At 36.6% G+C, this 24,140-nt stretch overlaps 1 protein-coding gene across 1 annotated transcript in view; it reads left to right on the top strand.

Moving 5' to 3' along the window:
- Cad74A (cadherin 74A) overlaps window positions 1-24,140 on the top strand; it is an 850,889-nt gene that overhangs the window by 61,258 nt on the left and 765,491 nt on the right. The window contains exon 6 of the mRNA XM_090396473.1: window positions 7,854-7,988. Within this exon, the coding sequence (XP_090252599.1) occupies window positions 7,854-7,988 (135 nt within the window). The remainder of the gene's footprint in view (window positions 1-7,853; window positions 7,989-24,140) is intronic.

Below are 24,140 nucleotides of genomic sequence, written 5' to 3'. Positions count from 1 at the left end.
GGAGAATTGTGTCATTGATGGGGACATTAGTGAAAAGGGCAGAAACGTCAAAACTGACTAATAAGTCGTCTTTGTCGAGTGTTATGTTTTTGATTATGTTTATAAAGTGTTGTGTGTTTTTTACGTAGGAGGGGGAATGACCTACCAACTCCTTTATTATATTAACATTATATTAACTAACATTATATTAACATCAACGGAATGATGTTAATATAATGTTAATATATGTATATAGTAGACAACACAAATAATAGGACTTTAGCGCTGATGTATAATTTTTTTTTTTTTTTTTTTTTTTTTTTTTTCCACCAGAGGTCAGGCCAACAATTGTGGTAGCGGTTAGTCAGTGTCTTTAACGAACCAGTATGATTGTGGTATAGCTTGTTTCCTGTGTATATTTGTACGCTCCAGAAGATGACCTTAACATAAAGGTCGAAACGTCGAATTGTAAAATTTTAGTAATAGTAAACTAAAGTTTTTATTCAAACACGGTAGTTGTCTCCAAAAATGAATTCTCTTTGTTCTTGCTCACTTTTATTACTTAATTTCTTATGAACAGTTTCAAAGTGTCTCTTTACAGAAGAAGTCTCACAAACAACTGATTTGGAACATAAAATGCATAATTCTTTATTATATTTCTTAATTATGCCAAATTTTTCAGTCCAGTGTTCTTTAAATTCTCTAATATTCTCTTCATTTGAATGTCTACGTTTCTTTGCTGGTGGTTGTGAAATTCTTCTCAACCTGTGAAGAGCAGGAACCAAATATAATAAATTTAGTTTAATCCATTATCCCAGTGAGAGCATCTGAAAATATCTTCAGGACTCGAATTTAGTGTTGTACTATCTTACCTGAGTAAGTACAACACCAGGCAACTCGTAGCAAAGGTGGAGCAAGCTACCAACATTTCTATCCCAGTATCTCCCATAATGCAAAACACATCTCCTTGTGGATATGTATACTGTTATGCATTAAGGGATTGGCCACTACCCAGACTAGTTTCGACCTTTATTGAGGTCTCTTCATTGGGAGCCAGGCCCAGAGTTGGAGATACCAGGCAGAAGCAGTAGCAGGTCATCTTTACCTATAGGAGTTGCCAAAAGGTTTGCCACCTTTTTTTTATTAAATTACTCTGGATTTAGAGAAAGATGTCTAAAGTTTACTTTTCACTAGGTTAGACTATAATAAATTTAGTTTAATCCTTTATCCCAGTGAGAGCAAACAAAGTTTGCACCTGAAAATATCTCCAATTCTGGGCCTGGCTCCCACTGAAGAGACCTCAATAAAGGTTGAAACTAGTCTGGGTAGTGGCCAATCCCTTAATGCATAACAGTACACATATCCACAAGATGTGTTTTGCATTATGGGAGATACCGGGATAGGAGTGGTGGTATCTTGCTCCACCTTTGCTACGAGTTGCCTGGTGTTGTACTACTTACCCTGGTAAGATAGTACAACACTATATTCAGTCCTGAAGATATTTTCAGGCGCAAACTTTGTTTGCTCTCACTGGGATAAAGGATTAAACTAAATTTATTATAGTCTAACCTAGTGAAAAATAAACTTTCAACATCTTTCTCTAAATCCAGAGTAATTTAATGAAAAAAAAGGTGGCAAACCTTTTGGCAACTCCTATAGGTAAAGATGACCTTGCTACTGCTTCTGCCTGGTATCTCCAACTCTGGGCCTGGCTCCCACTGAAGAGACCCCAATGAAAGGTTGAAACTAGTCTGGGTAGTGGCCAGTCCCTTAATGCATAACAGTACACATATCCACAAGATGTGTTTTGCATTATGGGAGATACTGGGATAGGAGTGTTGGTAGCTTGCTCCACCTTTGCTACAAGTTGCCTGGTGTTGTACTATTTACCCAGGTAAGATAGTACAACACTATATTCAATACTGAAGATATTTTCAGGTGCAAACTTTGTTTGCTCTCACTGGGATAAAGGATTAAACTAAATTTATTATAGTCTAACCTAGTGAAAAATAAACTTTCAGGAACAAAATAATTAAATAAATATATATACAGTATATATATATATATATATATATATATATATATATATATATATATATATATATATATGTAGAAAGTATTTTACCTTGGGTATAATAAATGTTAAGAATACCAAGCAATTTTTTAAACCTGGTTTTACTCCATTTCCCAAGTAAGCAAACAGACAAATAAGTCAAGTTTGCGCCTGCAAGTGATGCAAGTCTAGCTGATCCTACAGGTATTGCAAGACCAAGGCAACTCGTGGTAAAGGTGGCATGAGCTCTGATCACTAATCTTTATATTTACCCTTAATGCCAAAACACATCTCCAAGAAGGAGATGCATGATGTTTTGTATTAAAGGCAAGAGGCCACTACCCAGACCGGTTTCGACTTTTATTGAGGTCTCATCAGTGGGAGCTAGGCTAGAAATACCAAGATTTAGTAATACAGAGCTCATAAGTATTTTACCAGAACAAGTTGCCATAAGGTGTTTTAACCTTATTAAATAAAAATCTCTGGAGGAGATGTAAATGTAGAAAGTATTTTACCTTGGGTATAATAAATGTTAAGAATACCAAGCAATTTTTTAATGGAGTAAAATCAGGTTTAAAAAATTGCTTGGTATTCTTAACATATATATATATATATATAAGAAAGCAATTAAATAATCGCTTTCTTTATACAGTAAATGAAAATTAACGTTTTTTGATTTTCTGATTATGATAAGATTTTCTGAGTCCAAATTAATTATAATTTGGACTCAAAAAATCTCATCATAATCACTCTCTGCATACACTACCATGTTTAAGCAAACCAAAAATCAGTACAATTATAAGCTGACCTACACACTTGCAAATGAAAGAAGAAGGGTACTCATGCAATCTAATCATGTGCAAATAACACTTCATAATCCTGAATATTGATAATACATTTCACATAGTTTTAAAAATAACTTACCATTTTTACTGGAATATAACTTGCACCCCTGATTTTACATTACAAAAAAATAAATTGAAAAGTTTCGCTATACCTCGCACAGGAAAAAAAAAAGTTTAAACACATTTCACGGTGATAGTAATTCGCTTCCTGTGGTAAACCACACACCCTCCCCAGTAGCCAATATTGACTGCAGACACAAGTAAAAACAGGTCGTTTTATTATCTCGCTGAATAAGATACAGAGACATTCGCAGTCTGTGTAATATATTTGTCATTTGTAATATAATATATCTCTAATTGCATTATTTGTTGCAATGCAACAAATAATGCAATTAGAGACAACTGAGATAAAAATGGCACTAACTAATGAATCACATGTCCTCTTCCCACAGAAACTATTTAGACCCAAGCAAAACCATATGTTGCACCAGCAAACATGGTATCTAACAAAAAACTAGATGTGTGGGAGTCTGTTCCCCAGCTCAAATGCAAGGCAGCAATAAATATAAACGGAAAGTGATAAAATTCGTAAAGTGTTAAAACTAATAAATATATCGTGAATAATTTATGGCAGTTTCAGATATTGAATTTGGTTGGAGAGAATTAGCATTTCAGTTCAAAAATTGTCGGCGTGCTTTTATGTTTGACTCACACGATCTTTTGTTAATACCGCATCAATCGCATGCACATCTTCATAGCTGCGCTATCTTTACTGGTCTAGTATCATAGCTGTTTGTTCATTAGTCATTTGATTGTTCATTAAGTATCTCAAGTCTTGTAAATTACTGGTAATTTTTGCTTGAAATAATGGGAAAGAAGATGGCTCTATTTGGGTACGATGCACACAAGGAAACTGCTCTCTAGGCAGGAAATGGCAATAGCAATCATAGTGCGAGATATATACAGAGATTTTAGGAAAAAAACTGTAAACTTTAGTTTCCAAAAATCCTCTCATATATCTTGCACCACGATTTTTAGCTTTAAGTTTGGGGAAAAAAGTGTGAGTTATGTTCGATTAAATATGGTATGTTTATGGCAATGTAAAGGAAATTTGCTTTTATATCTAATAAATTAAACATATTGACAATAAATACTTCCAATCCATATTTTAATGACTTACAATTTAATAAAATCCAAATCCACATATATACACACACCTTAGAAAATGGATATGTTCTTTATGAAACACGAAAAGATATATCAAATGATGGTAAAGGAGTCACGCCACGTCTGGCTGCCTGATGAGTAATGCAAAAACTGAACTGGATGAAACTTCTACATCAGTATGTCGCAGAGATAGATGGCTTCGAAATAGGGTCTTTGTTTCTTATTTTCTTATTACTTATTATTACTAAAACAGTTGGTAGGGTTTTTCTTCTTTATTGCATTTTTATTTGGTATCAATGTACTTAATAAAATTGTATTATATTAAGTTAAAATGTATAAGTCAGCAAAGTTATTTGAAATGTATTTATTTATTTAATTATTTTTTAAGGTGAGCCCTGGGTTGTGTGTCAGAAAAAAGTCGTTAGTGTTATAACAACCCAAATGATATAAATGTGTAACAGATTAAAAAAAACTAATGATGAATCAGGCAGTTTAGCATTTTTTAGGGTAAAAACGGAATCATGCTTGTTAATTTTTATACACGCATCAAAAGGGTTAAGCAAAAACCCTCTAATAATAAAATATTATTATTACCGGAACCCTAAAACCCTGTCGATAGCCTTAGTTATATGCAAAATTAGAAAAAAAAAAAAAACGTTTTGCAAATGTGTAATGACTATGTGGTGCCTGCTGCTGAGATGCAGCCACCACAGTATAAACAATAACCAATAAAGCAATTGCCTTACCATGCGTTTTGTTGTTTTATTTTTAAGAATTTGAATTATAGTATGATAGGGAAATGTAATGGTTTTGTTATATTTATATTTTGTTTATTATAGTTGTAAGTATAGTTCTTAAAAACTGATTATTAATTAAGTAATAAAAATTACTAATTTAACATAAATAAAAGAGTCATTGACAAATAAAATTGTGTCTCACATAAAACCCTCAAAAAAGTGTCCCTCAGCTATTCTACTGATCTTACCACACAATAATTATCACTCTGCCCAACGCGACTATTACAGTTTCCTAACACTAATAATTCCTTGTATCTGCCTACTAGTTCAATCCTTTCTCTGAGATCTTCAAAATATTCATCCATTTTATTGAGTGAGGTGTCATTACATGGGGCATAAGTTCCAATAATGAAAAATTCCAATCCATGTACTTCAAGATTTATTTTAAGAACCTTTCATTTACTTCTTCCCAACTTTTTACTTGGTTCTTTCCTCTTTATGAAGATAGATACACCCACTTTAGCTCTTCTGCTTCTATTCACTCCTCTCCATATATGTGGATATTTATCCATTATTTCCAAATGTTTACCTTTCTTCTTTGTTTCTTTTAGGACCACAACATCCACTTTTCATTTTTTTTAACCTCCTGAATATCTTAGTACATGTAGTATTTAGACTTCATGCATTCCATGTCCCCCAAATCATTGTCCTATTCCCATTCCTATCAGTGGTCCTAACAGCACTTAAGCGCCCATGACCTTTCCAAGTATTCTTGGACTTCACAACCACAACTCAAGGATGAGGTGGTTAGCCCTATGCCTCTTGGTGTGTCCTATGTCTGTAGATGCATCTGTTTCAATGGGCCAGTTTGCCTGTTCTGGTGGATGGAAAACCTGAGTTTCCAGGTGAAAACTCCCCCTACCTCCGTATGAGACCAGCCGACTCACCTTTCATCGAAAGACACCGGAAAAAGGTTCCTCATATCACTGACGGGAATCAAACCCAGATCTTTCTGACCAAAGGGCGGGCTTTGGCTATACCAGTTGAGCTATGGAGGCTAAAATCATTGTCCATTTCTTACAAAGTTGTTGCTAAAAAGATCCACCAGTATTTCCTTCCTTTCTGAGATTCAAAACAGTGCTATTTTTAACCAAACATGGAGCTGGCCTGTCATGGAACTCCCAACCTGTTGGATTGGGTTTGATTTCAAAGTTGCATTCTCTTAGGTATGTTGCTGATCAAAGCTAAACAATCATACCTATCTTATCCATGAATTAAGTCAGAAAAGACAGATTACTAGTCCTCAAATACTCTCATAGTGTCAAGGTCAGAAGAAAACAAGAGTTGATTGAGAGAGAGAGAGAGACCAAATAGGAAAGATAAAAGCAAGAGTTGGACTCAAAGTAAGCAGAAGATGAGACTAGACCCAGCTAAAGGACCAAGGGATAGCCACTTTCCTTTCTATCCAGTTGATAGCCCTCTATGACTTTGTTGAGATCCCCTCCCTCCTCACCCCTGGGTAGGATACACCCTATAGAGGGTTACAGGGTTGCCTTTTTTTGTACTGTTATATCTTAATTGTTGATTTTAATTTAAACATATTTCCTTTTTCTCTCACAGATGAATATTACCTTTATATATATATAAAGGTAATATTATATATTTATATATATATGAGATAAGGTCCTTGAGTAAATTAGTAAAAAAATTAGAATTTAATATGTACTGAGATTTGCAAATTCAAATTTCAATTTAAAAATATATCTTGAAACAGTATATTAATGAATTAGCTGTGTTTTTTCATGGATATCATTTGTACAGAGATTAAAATATACTAGAATGATTCTAAAATATTATAAACAGAAACTCCATATAAATTTTCTTAAAAAAATATGTAATGTTCAATGTATTTCAAAATTTTTCATATTATTAATGGAAATAAATCCATATCGATTTATGCATAAGCATCAATTGTTTGAATGGGTAGGTAAGTAGAATCATCAGTCAATGTTACAAAGGTAAGGTTTTGAAACATAAGCAAAGCATACACTGTGGGGAAATTTTAAAGGAGGAAGAGGAGATGAAATTGGAGATTGGCTGTCTGAAAGGTATCAACAAGTTGTGTTTGGGAGAGCAATATCCTAGAAGAGGAAATTCACTAGTAGTGTGCTTCGAGGATCAGTTTTAGTGCCATTACTGTTTTACCTGTATATTATTGATATTGAGAAAGGGTTGAATGGGAATATTTAGTAGATAAAAGCAAGGAGTTGAACTCAAATTAAGCAGAAGATGAGACTAGACCCAGCTAAAGGACCAAAGGATAGCCACTTCCTTTGCTATTCAGTTATATTTCCAGATGATGTAAAGTTAGGAAGTCAGATGCTGTGGCTTTATAAGAGGACTTGAATAGACTTAGTGAATGGGCACAGGAGTGGATTTAATAGTTCACTGTTGTGAAATGTGAGATTTTGAAATTTGGAAAACAGAGGTGGGATGTATTGGAGGAGGTGGAGGAAATAGGAGTTCTGGGGCTGATGGTTGATAAGGATCTAAAGTTTGGAGGACACATTGCTAAATAACGAATTCTGGCAGTGACGTAGAGGACACTGATGTGTAGAGGTAAGGAGATTCTGGTCAGGAGCTTATCAGTATTACAAAAAAAAGTTATGTTCAAGACAATCAACATGACCTTAAGAACTCTACCCGAGATATTGACTAACAGGCAAGAATTAAAAAATGCATTAATCCTTACCTACATCTGCAATGCCACTGATTGAATCTCTTATTTACTTGTACTTCAGAGCCATGACATAAAAGTAGGTTTCACTCCACTTTCTGGGATCTCCAGGTTCTTACATCCTTTGAAACTTTTTTCAAAGGCTAGGATATATTGCAAAGGAGAGTTTTGAGCACATTTTCAGTGAATTTTTAAAGAGAGGTATGATGGGCATTTTGTGGGTTGGTGTGAGCCTTTGATGATTGGTTCTGGTATTCCATGTAGATACTTGAATGATAATCATATTGACCGAGATTGTGTGTCAGCCAATATTGAATTTTTTGTTTAATTTTCAGACACCTGCAGCATGTGCCAAATTTGATGTACAAAGTTTTAGGATTGGCGATGGAAGTTACAGAGGTGAGATTGTATTAAAGGAACCAGTAGACTATGAAGCAGAATCTACATACACGATGGCAATCAAAGCAGAGGTAAGCATATTGAATTAATTTGGTATGTTTAATTTATCAATGATTATCTTATATAAACAAGACAGCAGAGATGATATCAATAACTGTAGGCCAATTAGTTTGTTACTGCAATTATACAAGATTTTTATATTCATTATTTAAATAGAATCACAAAATTTTTAGATAATGCATAGTTGAAATATGAAAAAGCAGACTTTAGAGTAAGATTCTCTACAATATATCATCCACACTATTACTCAAGCATAGAAAAAAAAAATTAATATCTTCCTGCCTGGTTTATATATTTTGAAAATGCTTTTAATCATTAATATCAATCAGAAATAATAAAGAACTCAAAAGACCAGGCCATCCTAGCAAAATATATTGGGTTATTAGAAACTGTACATCAGATCTCAGCAGCAGCATAAAGTAATGTCAGGGAAAGGAATTTAGAAAAGTGAGGCAGGAGATCTGATGTCATGCTGATTGTTTTCTGCTAAATTATAAGAAGTCTTTAGAAATATTTCATGAGAAAACTGTGGAATTAACATAAGTGAAAGACATCTAAATCATATACATTTTGCATGTAACATTGTTATGCTAGGGAAAAAAAAAAAAGAAAGCTCCCCCCTCCTCATAGGCCTTGACAAATATAACAAATTCAGATCAGGTAAGATTGAACTAAAATTAGCAGCTAATTCCTATTGAATTTGCAGATGACCCCCCCCCCCCCTTTTTTTTTTTATTAGACAGTTAGTAAGCTTTAAGGAAAAATAAGATAAAGAAACAAATAGAATTAGGAAACAAAGGATTTTGGCATAAAATTGGTTTAGGAGATTTATCTTTAAGCTTAAAAAGAAAGCTATTTAATAAGTGTATTTATTCCAGTTTTTATCTATGGAAAATATGTGGACAGTGACTAAAAAAACAAGAATCAGGTTACATGTGGTCTAAAGACTCTTGGAGAAGAATGCTCCAGTAACAAAAATGGATAAAATTAGAAATAAGAGAATTAAGTGACTAGAGTAGAGAATAATCCACAGTATTGTAAAGCATATAAATATAAATGGGTTAGACATATTAAACCATTTGAGTGATGAGTTAAAAAAATCCCACCTTCTATGGCATACAACTACATGGAAAGAAACTGGGAAGGTTGCTAAGAGATTGCAGCATCTTGCTGCAAAAACTGAAAAGCTCACATAATTAATGCATTACTATAGTGAAAATATCCACGCTGTTAGCCTAGTGGCTTTGTGCTTCGCAACCATATGTCTGGTGAAGGAGTGTCGTAGGTTCGATTCCCATCAACGATGTGAGGAGCTCAAGGATCTTCCTCAGCCATAGCTAAGTTAGCCAGGCTTGGGTGTTGACAGCAGGGTTTTTTCTGCCAGTTTATCTGGTGTTTTTCATCCTGCAAGCAGGCAAACCGTTCTGAGGACAGACACGGATTACAGTCAGGAATACTGACCCAGCCATAGGTCTGATTCGTCAGCCTATGCTGGTTCTGGAGCCTGGATAAAATTTGGGGGGACTAGATGGTACCGTGAACTCCCATAAAAAGAGGGAACACTGTATCATCACACGGAATTTTATTTTTTTTTTTTATAGTGAAAATTTGAACATATGTATACATCAGTACTCTTTATGGGAAGAAGCAGTGTGTGTGTGTGTACACATACATACATACACAACTTTACTGCTAAAAAGGGATAACAGATGAAAGACAGTCAGAATAAAGCACTGAATGGATACAAGGAGAAGGAAAGATTGTGAAGGAACAATATGATGGGATGATCCTCAGATGTTTGATTTAAATGGTGGACATCAGCTAAGGACAGAAGCAACTGGAAATTTATGGGAGACCTGTGTTCAGCAGTGGATAGAAGTGTCTGAAGAAGTATTCTTCAAATTTCTATCTCTGTGTAGCAGAAATGTTTCTTAGTGGTAGTGGAGGATTGCATACTTCAAATGAAAACAATAAAGGGATTCAAAGTAAAGTGGAAGACCAAGAAAATCAAATAGAAACTGCAGAGGAAAAGATGTTACAGAAAAGCATAATGAGAGATGCAGAGAACAGTGTATTTAATTATTCTCTGTTAATATTCGAATACTGTATTTATGTTGATTTCAAACACAAAAATGTAAATATTAGCATATCATGTAACTTTTTCATGAAGATTTCAGAACTAATGAACTTTGATCACCATTAAAGAACTATATTTCTGGAATTTTGTCACTTACTAAAAGTGTTAATAGCATATAGTAAGGAATAGAATTCCTGGGAATTCTTGAGGAACAAATGTCTTACGCAGCATGTTGTGAAGGGAACACGAGGATCAAGACATTTGGATTTAATCCTATCATCGTTATTGTGATGGTAGGACCAGACGATAAAGGAGTTTATATAGAATTATAAGGCAAGTGTTTAGAAACAAGCTTGTGAAAGTTCCCTGGAAACAAGAATTTGAAGGGAAAGAAATTATCATTGCATGGAAAGTAGTTAAGAAATGTTTCTTAGTGGCAATGGAGGATTGCATACCTCAAGTGAAAACAATAAGGGGATTCAAAGTAAATTGGAAGACTAAGAAAATCAAATGGAAACTGCAGAGGAAAAGAGGTTAGAAAAGCATAATGAGAGATACAGTGAGCAGTAACATGAGGAATATAAGACTCAGCCGGGAAGTTGATTATTATATTTGCCAGCCTGGGGGTTGCCCAGGTGGTTAGTGTATCCACTCTCCAATTACCATGCTGCAGGTTCCAATTCTGCAATGGGCATGGACATTTGTAATTGTCCTTCAGTGGTAGACAAATTTTATCACCCAGTGTGAAATCACCACCTGGCTTATTTGAGACATCAAGTAGCTTGAAAAGTTCCATGTTTGGTTCAGGCAGTAGGATTTCTAGACTGTGTCAAAAATATAATAAAAATATGGATATATATATATATATATATATATATATATATATAAAACCAAGTTTATAAAATTACTTGGTAACCCTAATATATATATATATATATATTAAAAAGTTTTAATGACTGATACTGAGAGATAAAGAGATGACATGGTATATTTGAAAAGATACTACTATTTTACTAGTTTCGTTGAATTGATCCACATCTTCAGGCATCACAATCAATTTGAGACATCAAGTAGCTTGAAAAGTTCCATGTTTGGTTCATGCAGTAGGGTTTCTAGACTATGTCAAAAATATAATAAAAATACGGATATATATATCCGTATTTTTATTATATATAAAGGGGAAAAGAAAAAACTGAAAACAAAGGTGTTAAGTTTATCGAAATATCAGTACCAGGAGATAGTCGGATTGACAATAAAGAAAATGAAAAAATTACAAAATATCACGATTTGCAAATCGAAGTTGAACGAATCTGGCAAAAGAAAATGAAAGTTGTTCTCATAATAATAGGTGCTTTAGGCGCCATCCCTAAAACATTGAAAAAACATCTAGAAGCACTCGAGTTAGATGGATTAAAAATTGGGCAGCTGCAAAAGGCTGCTTTGTTCGGCACATCTTTCATTTTCAGAAAGTATTTCCACAACTCATAGGCCCTTGGGTAGGACTCGAATTAGTGGAATATAACCAGCCTTTTCTTAAGACTGAGGAAGCAAATCAAGCTTGATGAATATTATATATATATATATTAAAATGTTTTAATGACTGATACCGAGAGATAAAAAGATGACATGGTATATTTGAAAGATACTACTAGTTTCGTTGAATTGATCAACATCATCAGGTATCACAATCAAAGAAATATATAAAAAATTACAGAGACTTAAAATTGCATTAACAGAACAAGTACAACAGACAGTAGCGTGTTTGAACACATAAAGTGAGCTTGAGTTCCAAATAAACGTAGACTACACGCTGTCACGAGTGTGTCAATACTAAACAGAGGCAACGTGTGCGTCAGAGAGATTGAAACTTAGGCTGTTGTTGATATTAGAAGAATCTAGAGAAATTTCTCTAGATTCGACAATCTTTCTCTCGAGCTCATCATAGCACACATGGATGTTAGAAGTTTGAGTCCAGTTCACAATGTGTTGGCAGCCTTTGTCTGAGTTAACTGAAAAGAGAACGTGGCTAGAGAGAGCACTGGCTCTAGTCCTGTTGTAGGAGATATCTCTACGGTGTTCTTCCAAACGTAGAAGGATGGATTCAGCAGTCTGGCCATAGCATGGCTTTCCACAATCACATAAAATCTTGTACACTCCTGAGAACTGAGTTGGAAGATGTTTCTCTTTAGGTTTACTAAGTATTGAATGAAGTTTTAGGAGCGTAGTAAAGCAAGTTCTGAAGTTTAACTTTTTAGAATTTTTGCCAGTTTTGGTGAAAGAGAGCTCATGTAAGGCAAAGAGATGAAGGCTCTGGGGGAAGAGGAATCTTCAGAAGAAGTTGAGTGACTAGGGGAAAGAAATTTGTCAATTTTATTAGGAGAGAAACCATTATTAATAAAAGTTTTTTTTAAGAAAAAATGAGTTCATTTTCAATTTCTGCTTCTTTTGTAAGTAAAGATTTGGCTCGGTGAGCTAAGGTGGAAATAATACCAAATTTTTGTGGGGGGTAGTGATGGGAGGAAGAATGACAGTATCTATCAGTATGAGTAGGTTTTCTAAAAATTGAGATTTTAATACTCTCAGCACATCTGGTAAGTTTCAGGTGTAGAAAGGGGTGGCAGTCATCGGATTCCAGTTCGAAGGTAAAAGAGATTTTTTCATGACACTTGTTTAGGGCTAAAAATAAATTGAGGTTGTTGACACCATCTTCCCAGATGAGGAAAATATCATCAATTTTTAGGAAACTTACTCATACTGATAGATACCTTCTCCTACTCCTTACTCCTTCTTTTCCTTGATTATCATTGCCTGAATATAACATTTTGTATTTATTGCTCAGAAAGATCTCACCAGTTTTTGTCTTTTTTGTTTCAGTCTTCCCTATAATGTCGATCATGTACTTATTTAATTCCTCAGCTAGCTCCATTTCTTTGCCATTCAGGCTTCTTATGTTGATAGTACTGATCTTTAACTCTGGTGATGTTGAGTTGGGGTGTGTTTTCAGATTTGTTCCAGTAGCTGACTTTTCGCTGTTCGCCTTGGTTCCCCGGCGAAAACAATGGGGCCTTGTTTAACTGGGTGATGGCCCAGCCGGCATGAAATTTTGTCATGTTGTACTATCATTTTTTATTTTGGTTTAACCAATAAGAATACAATTTGGTCGGCTAAATCCCAAATTGCCGGCCCATCCTCGTTCGTTCACTATCCAAGTAGATACCCAACAGGGTGCACCACGAGACCGTGAGGATTGGACATTAGGTCAGAAGCCCTGGTTGGTTCTCCGCATTCCTTTAAAGGCTATGTGGAGGTTTCCTCCCAGTTATACAATTTTGACCCTTAAGCACCCCATTTTTAGTCTATGTAATTTTTTATATATTTCTTTGATTGTGATACTTGAAGTTGTCGATCAATTCAACGAAACCATAAACTAGTAGTATCTTTTCAAATATACCATGTCATCTCTTTATCTCTCAGTATCAGTCATTAAAACCTTTTAATAATATTTCCCAGTGAGTAAAAAAATGAATTATAATAATATATATATATATATATATATATATATATATATGATGATGACCAACCAAAATAAAAAAAATCAATAATGATGAAATTAAACAAGTAGATCATTACATATATTTAGGACACACATATAAATGGAACAAAATATCCTGGACTAAATTAAAAGATGCAAAATGCTTGGGCGGAAAGTATTTGGAAAATTACATTCAATATTCAAAAGCCAACTACCATTATGCCTGAAGAGAAAAGTTTTTAACCAATGCATTCTTCCAATATTGACATGTGGCTTTGAAACATGGGCACTAAATTCAAAGTAAATTCAAAAATTAAGAACAGCACAGTTTAGTATGGAAAGAAGTATGCTTGGTATCACAAGACTGGATCACAAAAGGAATATGTAGATAAGAAATCAAACCAAAATAAAATATATATTAAGGAAGATAAAACTAGAGTACAAGATAAAATATGAGTGCAAATGACTACTATGAACCAAGGAAAATTTTAGTTATTTATTTTTTTTGTTTTTGTGTGTCCAATAGAACTTCTGGTGTTTAGCCTGATATAAACTAAATTACACTACATTTTATTTCTAACATTTTGCAAAGTTAAATTGGCATCTTCAGGAGAATAATACATAAGTATCAGTATGTGTATGCATGCACTACTTCAGTAAATGAGAATGAAGAGGAGAAATACAGAGAGGCCTTTAGTCATAAATAACACCACATATTGACTTTAATGATATATTTTTGGCCATTGGGCTGAGTATCTGTAAATGAGTCTCACAAATGAGAGGCAATTTGATGCAACCATACTTGTTGAGATTAGTACAGTTAGTGAGGACAGAAGCAGATTCAATGAAAATTCTCTCAAATTTAAATTTGCTTTTGTGGAGTAAGGTTGCTTTCTTCCACTAGACTCTGTGGTAGATAAGACAAGGCATGGTCTGCTAAATATTAGCACCCATAGTAGCGGAAATGGACAAAGTCTTCTTGGTATATGGTATCTTAATGTTGGCTGTCTTGACTGTCTGGCCAAGTAATATATTGTGTAGAATGATATTGTGGGATAAAAATGGGAATAGAGTGACTGATGCAGAGGACATAGTGGAATTGTTCAGTGAACACTTTATTGGAGTATTTCATCCTAGACAAGTCAGTTTTAATACTAGAGTGATAGGGCAAGTTCGAGGTTTAGAGGTATAGGAGGAGAGTGTGTTTCAGATACTGAGTACTCTGGATGTCAGTAAAACTTTGGGACTGGATGGTATTTCACCACGAGTTTTGAGAGAATGTGCTAGGGAACTGACAGTGCCTTTAACCTGGCTTTTCAATGAAAGTCTGGCTGTGGGAAAGGTGCCCAGGGAATGGAAGGAAGGTAAGATAGTAACATTGCATAAGGGTGGTAACAGACTGGAAGTGTCTAATTATAGGCCAGTTTGTGTGTCATCAGTAGTTGTTAAGATCTTGGAGAAAGTAGTGAGGGACAGTATACAGCAGTTAGAATGAGGGTAATGTTATCTGTGAGAGTCAACATGGATTTGTGAAAGAGCGCTCTTGTTTTAGCAATATGTTAGCCTTCTATAATAAAGTTACAAGAACATTAGATGAGGGAAAGGCATATACTGCAGTTTTCTTAGACTTAGCAAAGGCATTTGACAGGGTGCCACATGATAAGCTGATATTTAAGTTGCAACACATGGGTCTGGATGTCAGATTGGTCAACTGGATTCAGGATTGGCTGTCTGATACGTATCAGAGAGTTGTGTATGGTGGAGCAGTTTCAAGGACGCAGAGGGTTACAAGTGGGGTCCCACAGGGCTCAGTACTAGGACCTATATTGTTTAACCTTTATATCAATGGCATTGACAGTGGATTGCAAGGGGATATTCAGTTGTTTGCAGATGATGCAAAGCTGGGAAGGATTATTGGTGGTAGTGCAGATGTGGTAGCCCTGCAAGAGGATTTGAATAAGCTAGATAGATGGGCAAATGAATGGGGGTGTCAGTTTAATGCAGCAAAATGTAAGGTCTTGAGGTTTGGGAAACATCGATGGGATGCTGCATACTCTATGGGAGGAGTTTTACTGGAGGAAGTAGGGGAGACAAGAGATCTGGGGTTGATGATTGATAGAAACCTGAAATTTAGGGGACATATTGCAAAGGTGGTGAAGGTAACACAGAGGATTGCTGCAATTATGAGACGGACACTGACCTGCAGAGATAAAAGGGTTATCATTCCGTTGTATGTCTCTGATCAGACCACACTTAGACTATTGTTCTCAGATTTGGTCCCCAGGATTTGAAGGGGATAAATTAACTGTGGAAAGGGTACAAAGATGGATTACAAAGATGTTTCAGGACTGTACAATTTTGGTTATGAGGATCGGCTGAGGGAATGTGGACTGCAGAGTTTGGTGGATAGAAGAAGGAGAGGTGATATGATTGAGACTTTTAAACTGTTGAGAGGTGGTTACAGGGTTGACACTGGTGTGTTCTTTTGCTTGGTTGAACAGTGGGAAGGAGTGATGACAAGAGGCCATCCCTGGAAGTTACGAAAGGAAACTGTGAGTAAGAGGGTGAGGAGTGGTTTCTTTGTATAGAGGGTGGTTGAACCATGGAATGCATTGCCTGATGGAGTGGTGAGAGCGAGTACGGTCAATGAGTTTAAGGAGTGGTATGATAGACTTTGTGTTTCTTAGATGGGGGACCTCCCCTTGATGAGTCTTGACAGACTTTATGTTCTTAGGATGGACCTCCCACGATGAGTCTTTTGACTCCATGGAGGCCTGAATAATAATAATAATAATAGTAGGAAAAGTTGCAACTGCAAGGTACCTGGTAGACCTTCTAAATCCTGAGATTCGAGCTGATCTTTAAGTGAGTGGGATGTTGACTTTCAGTATAGTTTGTTTATGGTTATACATGATTATATATTTTTTATGATAAGCAAAAGAAGGAAAGCATTAACATATGTGAAAAGTGATTTGATAGATTATAGTGATTAGAACGCCTTCATAACTCAATCAGTATAGGCAAAGTGTTTTGATTGAAAGGACCTGGGCTTGATTCTTGTTTATTACATGAGAAACCTTTATCTGGTCTCTTTCGACTAAAGGTGATTCAACCAGTCTTGTATGGAGGTAGAGGATTTTTTCACCAGGAAAATCTGGTTTTCATCACTCAGAACAGGGAAGCAAGCCCTCTGAACACTGAACACACACGGATTTAGTCATAAAATATATATATATATATATATATATATATACACACACACACACACACACACACCTAATCACTTATTAAGAAGGCTCAACCTGCCCCCCAAAAAGGGATGGAGGGGAAACCCCATGCAAATAAATAGTGATTGGAAATGGGAGCAATCATTGGGACTGTAGTGGAAGAGCTTAGGCAAGAGTTAATAAAAATGAAAAGTGAAATGAAACATATGGAAGAGGATATTAAACAGAGGACCTGGGCTTGATTCTTGTTTATTACATGAGAAACCTTTATCTGGTCTCTTTCGACTAAAGGTGATTCAACCAGTCTTGTATGGAGGTAGAGGATTTTTTCACCAGGAAAATCTGGTTTTCATCACTCAGAACAGGGAAGCAAGCCCTCTGAACACTGAACACACACGGATTTAGTCATAAAATATATATATATATATATATATATACCTAATCACTCATTAAGAAGGCTCAACCCTCCCCCCAAAAAGGGATGGAGGGGAAACCCCATACAAATAAATAGTGATTAGAAATGGGAGCAAGCATTGGGACTGTAGTGGAAGAGTTTAGGCAAGAGTTAGTAAAAATGAAAAGTGAAATGAAACATATGGAAGAGGATATTAAACATCTAAAGAAGAGATTGGCTGATGAATATGAGAAAGAGGAAGTTCCTATTATGAAGAAAGAGTTAAAGGATAGTCATATATCATTGTATGGAGACTTGATCCTTGGAGGTGTGATAACTGATAAAGTGCACAAAACATGCTTTCCTGTTAGAACAATGAAACAAATAACTGATGCTTTGCAGAAAAGGAAAGAGCAGGCAACAAAATTAGGAGTTGAAAAAAAGTTGATGCAGGTAGTCATGGACACAAATGACTTAGTTGGGGAAAAAAAGAATGTCGATAGAGACTTGAAGTTGTTTCTGCAGGTAAAGAATAATAGTGTTGTTGGAAAAGTCATAGGCAAGTTGCCCAGATATGACTAGTGAATTGAGAAGGAAAGCAGAGATAACAATTTGTGATTTGTAAATACTGTGGAGTGAATTTGAAGGAAAGATAGAATGTTTTTAAGTTGACAGATTGCATTCGAATGGTTTGGTGTTAGGCATTTAGAAAGGCTATTGTTTACGAGAAGGCACAAAGTCAACAAGTTAATGTAGTAAATGATCAGAGTCAATTTATGAACCAGGATAGCACAACTACAACTAAACAGATTGTATGACAGGAGAAAGATAGATATAAGATTGAAGATATGTGGTTGCAGCAGTGCACGGTAATTGAATGCATAAAGGGGAGGATGAGACAGGTAAGAATGGAAATTATAGTCAGGATCAGGGAAACTGGAGTGGTCAGACTGAAGACAGAGGTGTGGTATAACAGCTAGAGTAGAGAATGTTGGTGCTAGTAGAATGGCCTCAAAGACACAATGATTGTTATTCGTAGTGAAGAATTTATGGAGACACAACATAAGTGTTAGAATAATTATTTCACTTAATATTAAGTAACAATTGATGCTTCAATCTCTGTATCGAAGTCATCATCAGGAAACATACATATGTACAATATACAAGCTACATGCTGCTGTACTATACAAAAGTAAAATTAATCTAAATATTTGTTAATTATTTATCCTAGTCTGACCTCTGGTGAGAAAAAAAAAATATTGGGACTACATTAAACAATTTCTACAGTCCTTTCGTATTGAGATTTTCTTAGTTTTTCTGGTTGTTATATGGTTTGAAGAACAACCAGAACAACCCCATACAGAAGAAAATCTTAGTACCAAAGGACTCTAGAAATTGTTTAATGTAGGTCATGACTTGGGAGGTGGCTAAAGGAGTCGAATTTACAATTAAGACAGGGTACATGTGGAATTACCGGGCTGGTAAGTATGACAAGCTTAGGTGTGTGCTTGGCTCAATGCCATGGCATGTAAAATTGCAAGGGCTGGATGTTGATAGGGCATGGGAAGTGGTTAAGAACTGTTTGCAGGAGGCAATGGTTGACTGTATACCAAGAGTCTGAATAATAAATCAAGTAGGGGTTAAATGGATGAATAACACTATTAAGCTTGAGCTGCAAAAAAAGAAACAATTGTGGAGGGAATTTAAGGAGAAGGGTGACCATCAGGCGCAGGAACAGTATAAAGCTCAGGTCAGGATGGTAACAAGGGTGGTAAGAAAAGCAAAAGCAGATTATGAAAGGAAATTTGCCACACAGGCTAAAGAGAATCCCAAACAGTTTTTTCAATATGTTGCAAGTAAAAGGAAAAATGCTCATGGTAGAATGATCTTAAAAAATGCTGAGGGTATGGAGGTAACCGAATCAGTCGATATTGTGGAATTACTGAGCGAGCACTTTGTAAGAGTATATCATCCAGGTGGTGACTTTGCAGGAATGGAAGAACCAACAGCTTATACTGGAATTGTGATGAATGAAGTAGAGGTAACTAGTCTATTACAGAACCTCAATGTTAATACATCTGTGAGATTGGATGGTATACCAGCTCGTGTTGTACGTGAAGCGGCAAAAGAATTGTCAGTGCCCTTGACCATTTTGTTTAATTTGAGCCTCGGGTCTGGGTCAGTCCCAAGGGGGTGGAAAGAGGGGAAAATAGTTCCGCTGCATAAAGGTGGTTCCAAGGCTGCTGTTGAAAATTACTGGCCAATCAGCATAACAGGAATCATTATCAAGGTCTTAGAGAAAATAGTCAAGAGGAAAATACAAGATTGGATAGAAGAAAATGGGATACTGTATCGGGGACAGCATGGTTTTGTGAAGGGTAGGTCATGCCTCAGTAACTTGCTCATGTATTATAACACAGTTATGGCTGAACTGGATAAGGGTAATGGGTTTACAGTGATTCTACTGGACCTTGCTAAGGCCTTTGACAGGATACCACATGGAATTCTAATCAGTAAATTGCAGCATATGGGAATGGACATAGGGTTGGTGAGATGGATAGGAGGGTGGTTGACGGAGAGATATCAGAGAGTGGTTTACTCAGGAGTAGAGTCCATAAGACGGCCTGTGACTAGTGGTGTGCCACAAGGATCTGTTCTTGGACCACTGCTGTTTAATTTGTTCATAAATGATATAGGAAAGGATCTGAGAGGAACAGTTCATTTGTTTGCAGATGATGCAAAGTTGGGTAGGGCAATAGTGAATGCAGATGACGTCAAAATTTTGCAGGATGATTTGGATAGATTGGAGGTCTGGGCTAAGGAGAATGGATGTCAATTTAATGTGGCAAAATGTAAGGTTATGCATTTTGGGGTGAAAAGATTGGCAGCAGTTTACTGCATTGGTGGAACCGTGCTCCAGGAAATTGATGAGGCACGAGATTTAGGAGTGTTGTTTGATAAGGAATTGAAATTTAGGGGACACATTGCAAAAGTGGCCAAATCAGCTCATCAAATCACTTGGTTGCTGAAGAATATGTTGACAAGCAGAGACAAGCAGGTTATTGTTCCTCTGTATCGAGCCTTGATAAGACCCCATCTCGACTACTGTGCCCAGATTTGGTCACCTAGGTTTCTTCTTGATGGGGAGGAGGTGGAGAGGATCCAGAGGCGAGTGACCAAGATGATAGCAGGTCTGTGGAATGAACCGTATGAGAACAGGTTGAGGATTTGTGGGTTGCAAAAATTGGTTGATAGGCGGAGGAAGGGAGATATGATTGAGACATTCAAATTACTGAAGGGTTTCTATAAAATTAATTCAGAAAATATTTTTGAGAACAGGGCTGGTTGTGGGAGGACTAGGGGACATCCATGGAAACTGGGCAAAAATGTGGTTAGTAAAGGTGTTAGAGCTGGGTTCTTTACTTTTAGAGTAGTGGATGAGTGGAATGCGCTCCCTGAGTCTGTGGTGGATGATGTTACAGTGAATGAGTTTAAGGCGAGGTATGATAGATACTGTATGAATGTCGAATAGTTGTGATGAATATGATTTAGGGCCTCCCTCGATGAGTCTAATGACTCCCTGGAGTTGCCCGTAATAATAATAATAGTAGTTCCAGTTTTTTTTTTTTTTTTTTTTTTTTTTTTGCCAGAGGTCAGGCAAGGATAAATAATTAACAAACATTTAGATTTGTTTTACTTTTGTATAGTGCAGTGTCATGTAGCTTGTATATTGTACATATGTATGTTTCCTGATGATTACCTCAATACAGAGGTCGAAACGTTGCTTAATTAATGTTAAGTAAAGTAATTATTCTAACGTATGTTATGTCTCCTTAAATTCTTCACTGTGAATGCTGACCACAGACACTGTATACAAATGTAAGGGGTATTCAAAACAAGAGAGCTGAGTTTATTGCATTGAATCAGTCGGTATGGCCAAAGATTATTGGAATAAGTGAAACTTGGTTGTCTGAGATACCTGGAGAAGTGTGTAGAAGCTTGGGCAGCGAGGGTGTAGACATGTTATGGGATCTGGTGAGGAAAATAGCCCAACAGGAAAAGATGCCAGAGGAATGGAGGAAAAGCATTCTCGTCCCAATCTACAAGGTAAAAGGAGATGTTCAAGATTATGGCAACTATAGAGGGATCAAGCTAATGTCATACACGTTGAAGATATGGGAAAGAGTAATTGAAGGAAGGATATGGCGGGAAACAAAAATTGGTGAGGAGCAGTTTGGTTTATGCAAGGAAGTGGGACAACAGATGCAATATTTACGCTAAGGCGATTGATGGAGAAATATAGGGAGATGCAGGCGGAAAAGTATATGAGGTTGGTGAAGGAGATGTATGAGGGAGCAAAAACTCAGGTCAGGTCTAGTATCGGCATGACAGAGGGATTCCCCATTGTTGTAGGGCTCCATCAGAGATCAGCTCTGAACCCCTACTTCTTTGATCTGGTCATGGATATACTAGTGGAGGATATCAAGAAGGAGGTGCCATGGACCATGATGTTTGCTGATGATATTGTTCTCTGCGAATCATCCTGGAAGAGGTGGAGAAAGGTATTGGAGGAGAGAGGCATGAAAATTAACCGGGTAAAGACCGAATATATATCAAGGGAGTGATGAGGATATGATCATACGACTTCAGGGTGAAAGGTTAACTTCAGAGAAGAAATTCAAGCACCTCGGGTCAGTCGTTGAGAGGAATGGTGACCTGAATGAGGAAATACAGCACCGAATAACATGTGGCTGGATGAACTGGAGGAAGATGAGCGGGGTGTCCTGTGTGACAAGAGAGTGAGTTGTAAGATGAAAGGAAAGCTGTATAAGATGGTGTTGAGGCCGGCGATGCTCCATAGCACGGAGACGTGGCCTATAACAAAGGCACAGGAGAGGAAGATGGAGGTGGCAGAGATGCGGATGCTGAGATGGATGAGTGGTGTGACAAAGAAGGACAGGATAAGGAATGACTATATCAGAGGGACGATCAAGGTGGGACCGATCGGTAAGAAGGTACAAGAAAGCAGGCTGAGGTGGTTCGATCATGTAGAGAGAAGGAGTGAGGAGTATATGTTGGTATACGCTCCACTCTTTTACCTAATGGAGGGAAGGAGGAAAAGAGCAGGCCCAAACTCAGATGGAGGGATAAGGTGGCAGAGGATCTTAGGGAGAAAGGATGGAGTCGGGAAGATGCCCTGGACCGGAGAATTTGGAAGAAGAAGATTAAAGATGGGAACGCCGAACCCGTTTAATACGGGATAAGGCATAGCGAAAGAAGAAGGTTGTCTGAGGAGGATGTAATGAATAGAAATGGAAGGATATATAATTTTCCAGAAGGATAGGAATGTGAAAAGAGGAGGGGAATGCTGTTAATGATTGCAGAAGAAAATTGTTAGGAAAAGTTGATAGTGCATGCACAGATTTTGAATCTGTGTGGTGTGAAGTTGTGAAGTTGAAATTAACAGGCAAGTATATCTGATAGGATGCTGTTACAGGCCAGGGCATGTAAAAAGAAGAGGATCCTGATGGGAAACTTTAATTAGAGGAATATAGAATGGAAGGAGGAAATAGTGTATGGGATCAAAAAGTGGGTTTCTTGAATTTATGAGAGATAAATATCTTAAGCAGCATGTGCCCAAAGAAACTAGAGGCTTTAATGTTTGGGATTTGGAGATAATTTCACAAGATGTAGTTGCTAATGGGGTATTGGCACTTCTGGCAGTTAGTGAGAGTGATCATGAGGTAGTTGTTTGGGAAGTAACCAAGAAAAGGTTACTGCCAAAAGATATATGTGGAAGTGTAAAGCAGTTAATTATAGGAAGCTGTGTAGTCAGTTAGCATTGATATCTTGGCTAGATGAACTGAGCAGAAAAGATGTTGACAGTGAATGGAGATTAACAAGGCAGTAACTGAATACCAAGGGTTAACCGAGTAAATACATAGGAGTGAAATGGATGAACAGTGAAATCAAGCAAGCTATGTTGGAAAAGTAAATGCTATGGAGGAGGTACAAGTAATTGGTGGCGATTCGATCCATGAAAAGTTTAAAGTGCAGGCTAGCAAATTGACAAGCACTGTAAAGAGAGAAAAGGTGCAGTATGAGAGGAGATTCACTGCTCAGGCTAAGGTTAACTCAAGAGAATTTTTCTGCTATATGGCAAGCAAAAAGAAAAGAATAATTAATGCAGGCTGACATGGGTGGATAGTTGTAAAGGATATAGTGGAATTATTGAACGAGCACATGATCAGCATATATCAAACTGGTGTAAATGATGGAGTGCAATATATAGAAGCACCCAAGTATTAGGAGAATTGGGAGTGAAAGAATCAGGAATGTATAAGGTGTTGATTGGGTTAGATGTTAATGAGACTGTGGGAATGGATGACATATCACCACATATTGTTAAGGAATGTGCATAAAAGTTGGCTATGCCCTTAGCACAACTCCACAAGCATGGTTCTGGGACAAAAGTTACTACTTATAGACCAGTCTGTATTCATTATTATTATTATTATTATTATTATTATTATTATTCAGCCCTCCATGGAGTCAAAAGACTCATTGCGAGAGGTCCCTCCTAGGAAACACAAAGTCTGTCATACCACTCCTTGAACTCGTTGACTGTTCTCACTCTCACCACTCTATCAGGCAATGCATTTCACAGTTCAACCAACCTCCAAGCAAAGAAACGACTCCTCACCCTCTTGCTCACAGCTTCCTTTCGTAACTTCCAGGGATGGTCCTTGTCATCGCTCCTTCCCACTGATCCACTAAGTGAAAGAACTCCTCAGTGTTGTCCACCATGTAACTGCATCTTAAAAGTTTAAACATCTCAATCATGTCACCTCTCCTTATTCTATAAACCAAACTCTGCAGTTCACATTCCCTCAGCCGATCCTCATAACTAACATTGTACAGTCCTGAAACCAT

This window comes from Typopeltis vanoorti, chromosome 8, assembly GCF_054136105.1.
Source record: "Typopeltis vanoorti isolate ZY-2024b chromosome 8, IOZ_Tvanoo_1.0, whole genome shotgun sequence".
Lineage (NCBI taxonomy): Eukaryota > Metazoa > Arthropoda > Arachnida > Uropygi > Thelyphonidae > Typopeltis > Typopeltis vanoorti.
This window is presented reverse-complemented; position numbering and strand designations above follow the sequence as displayed.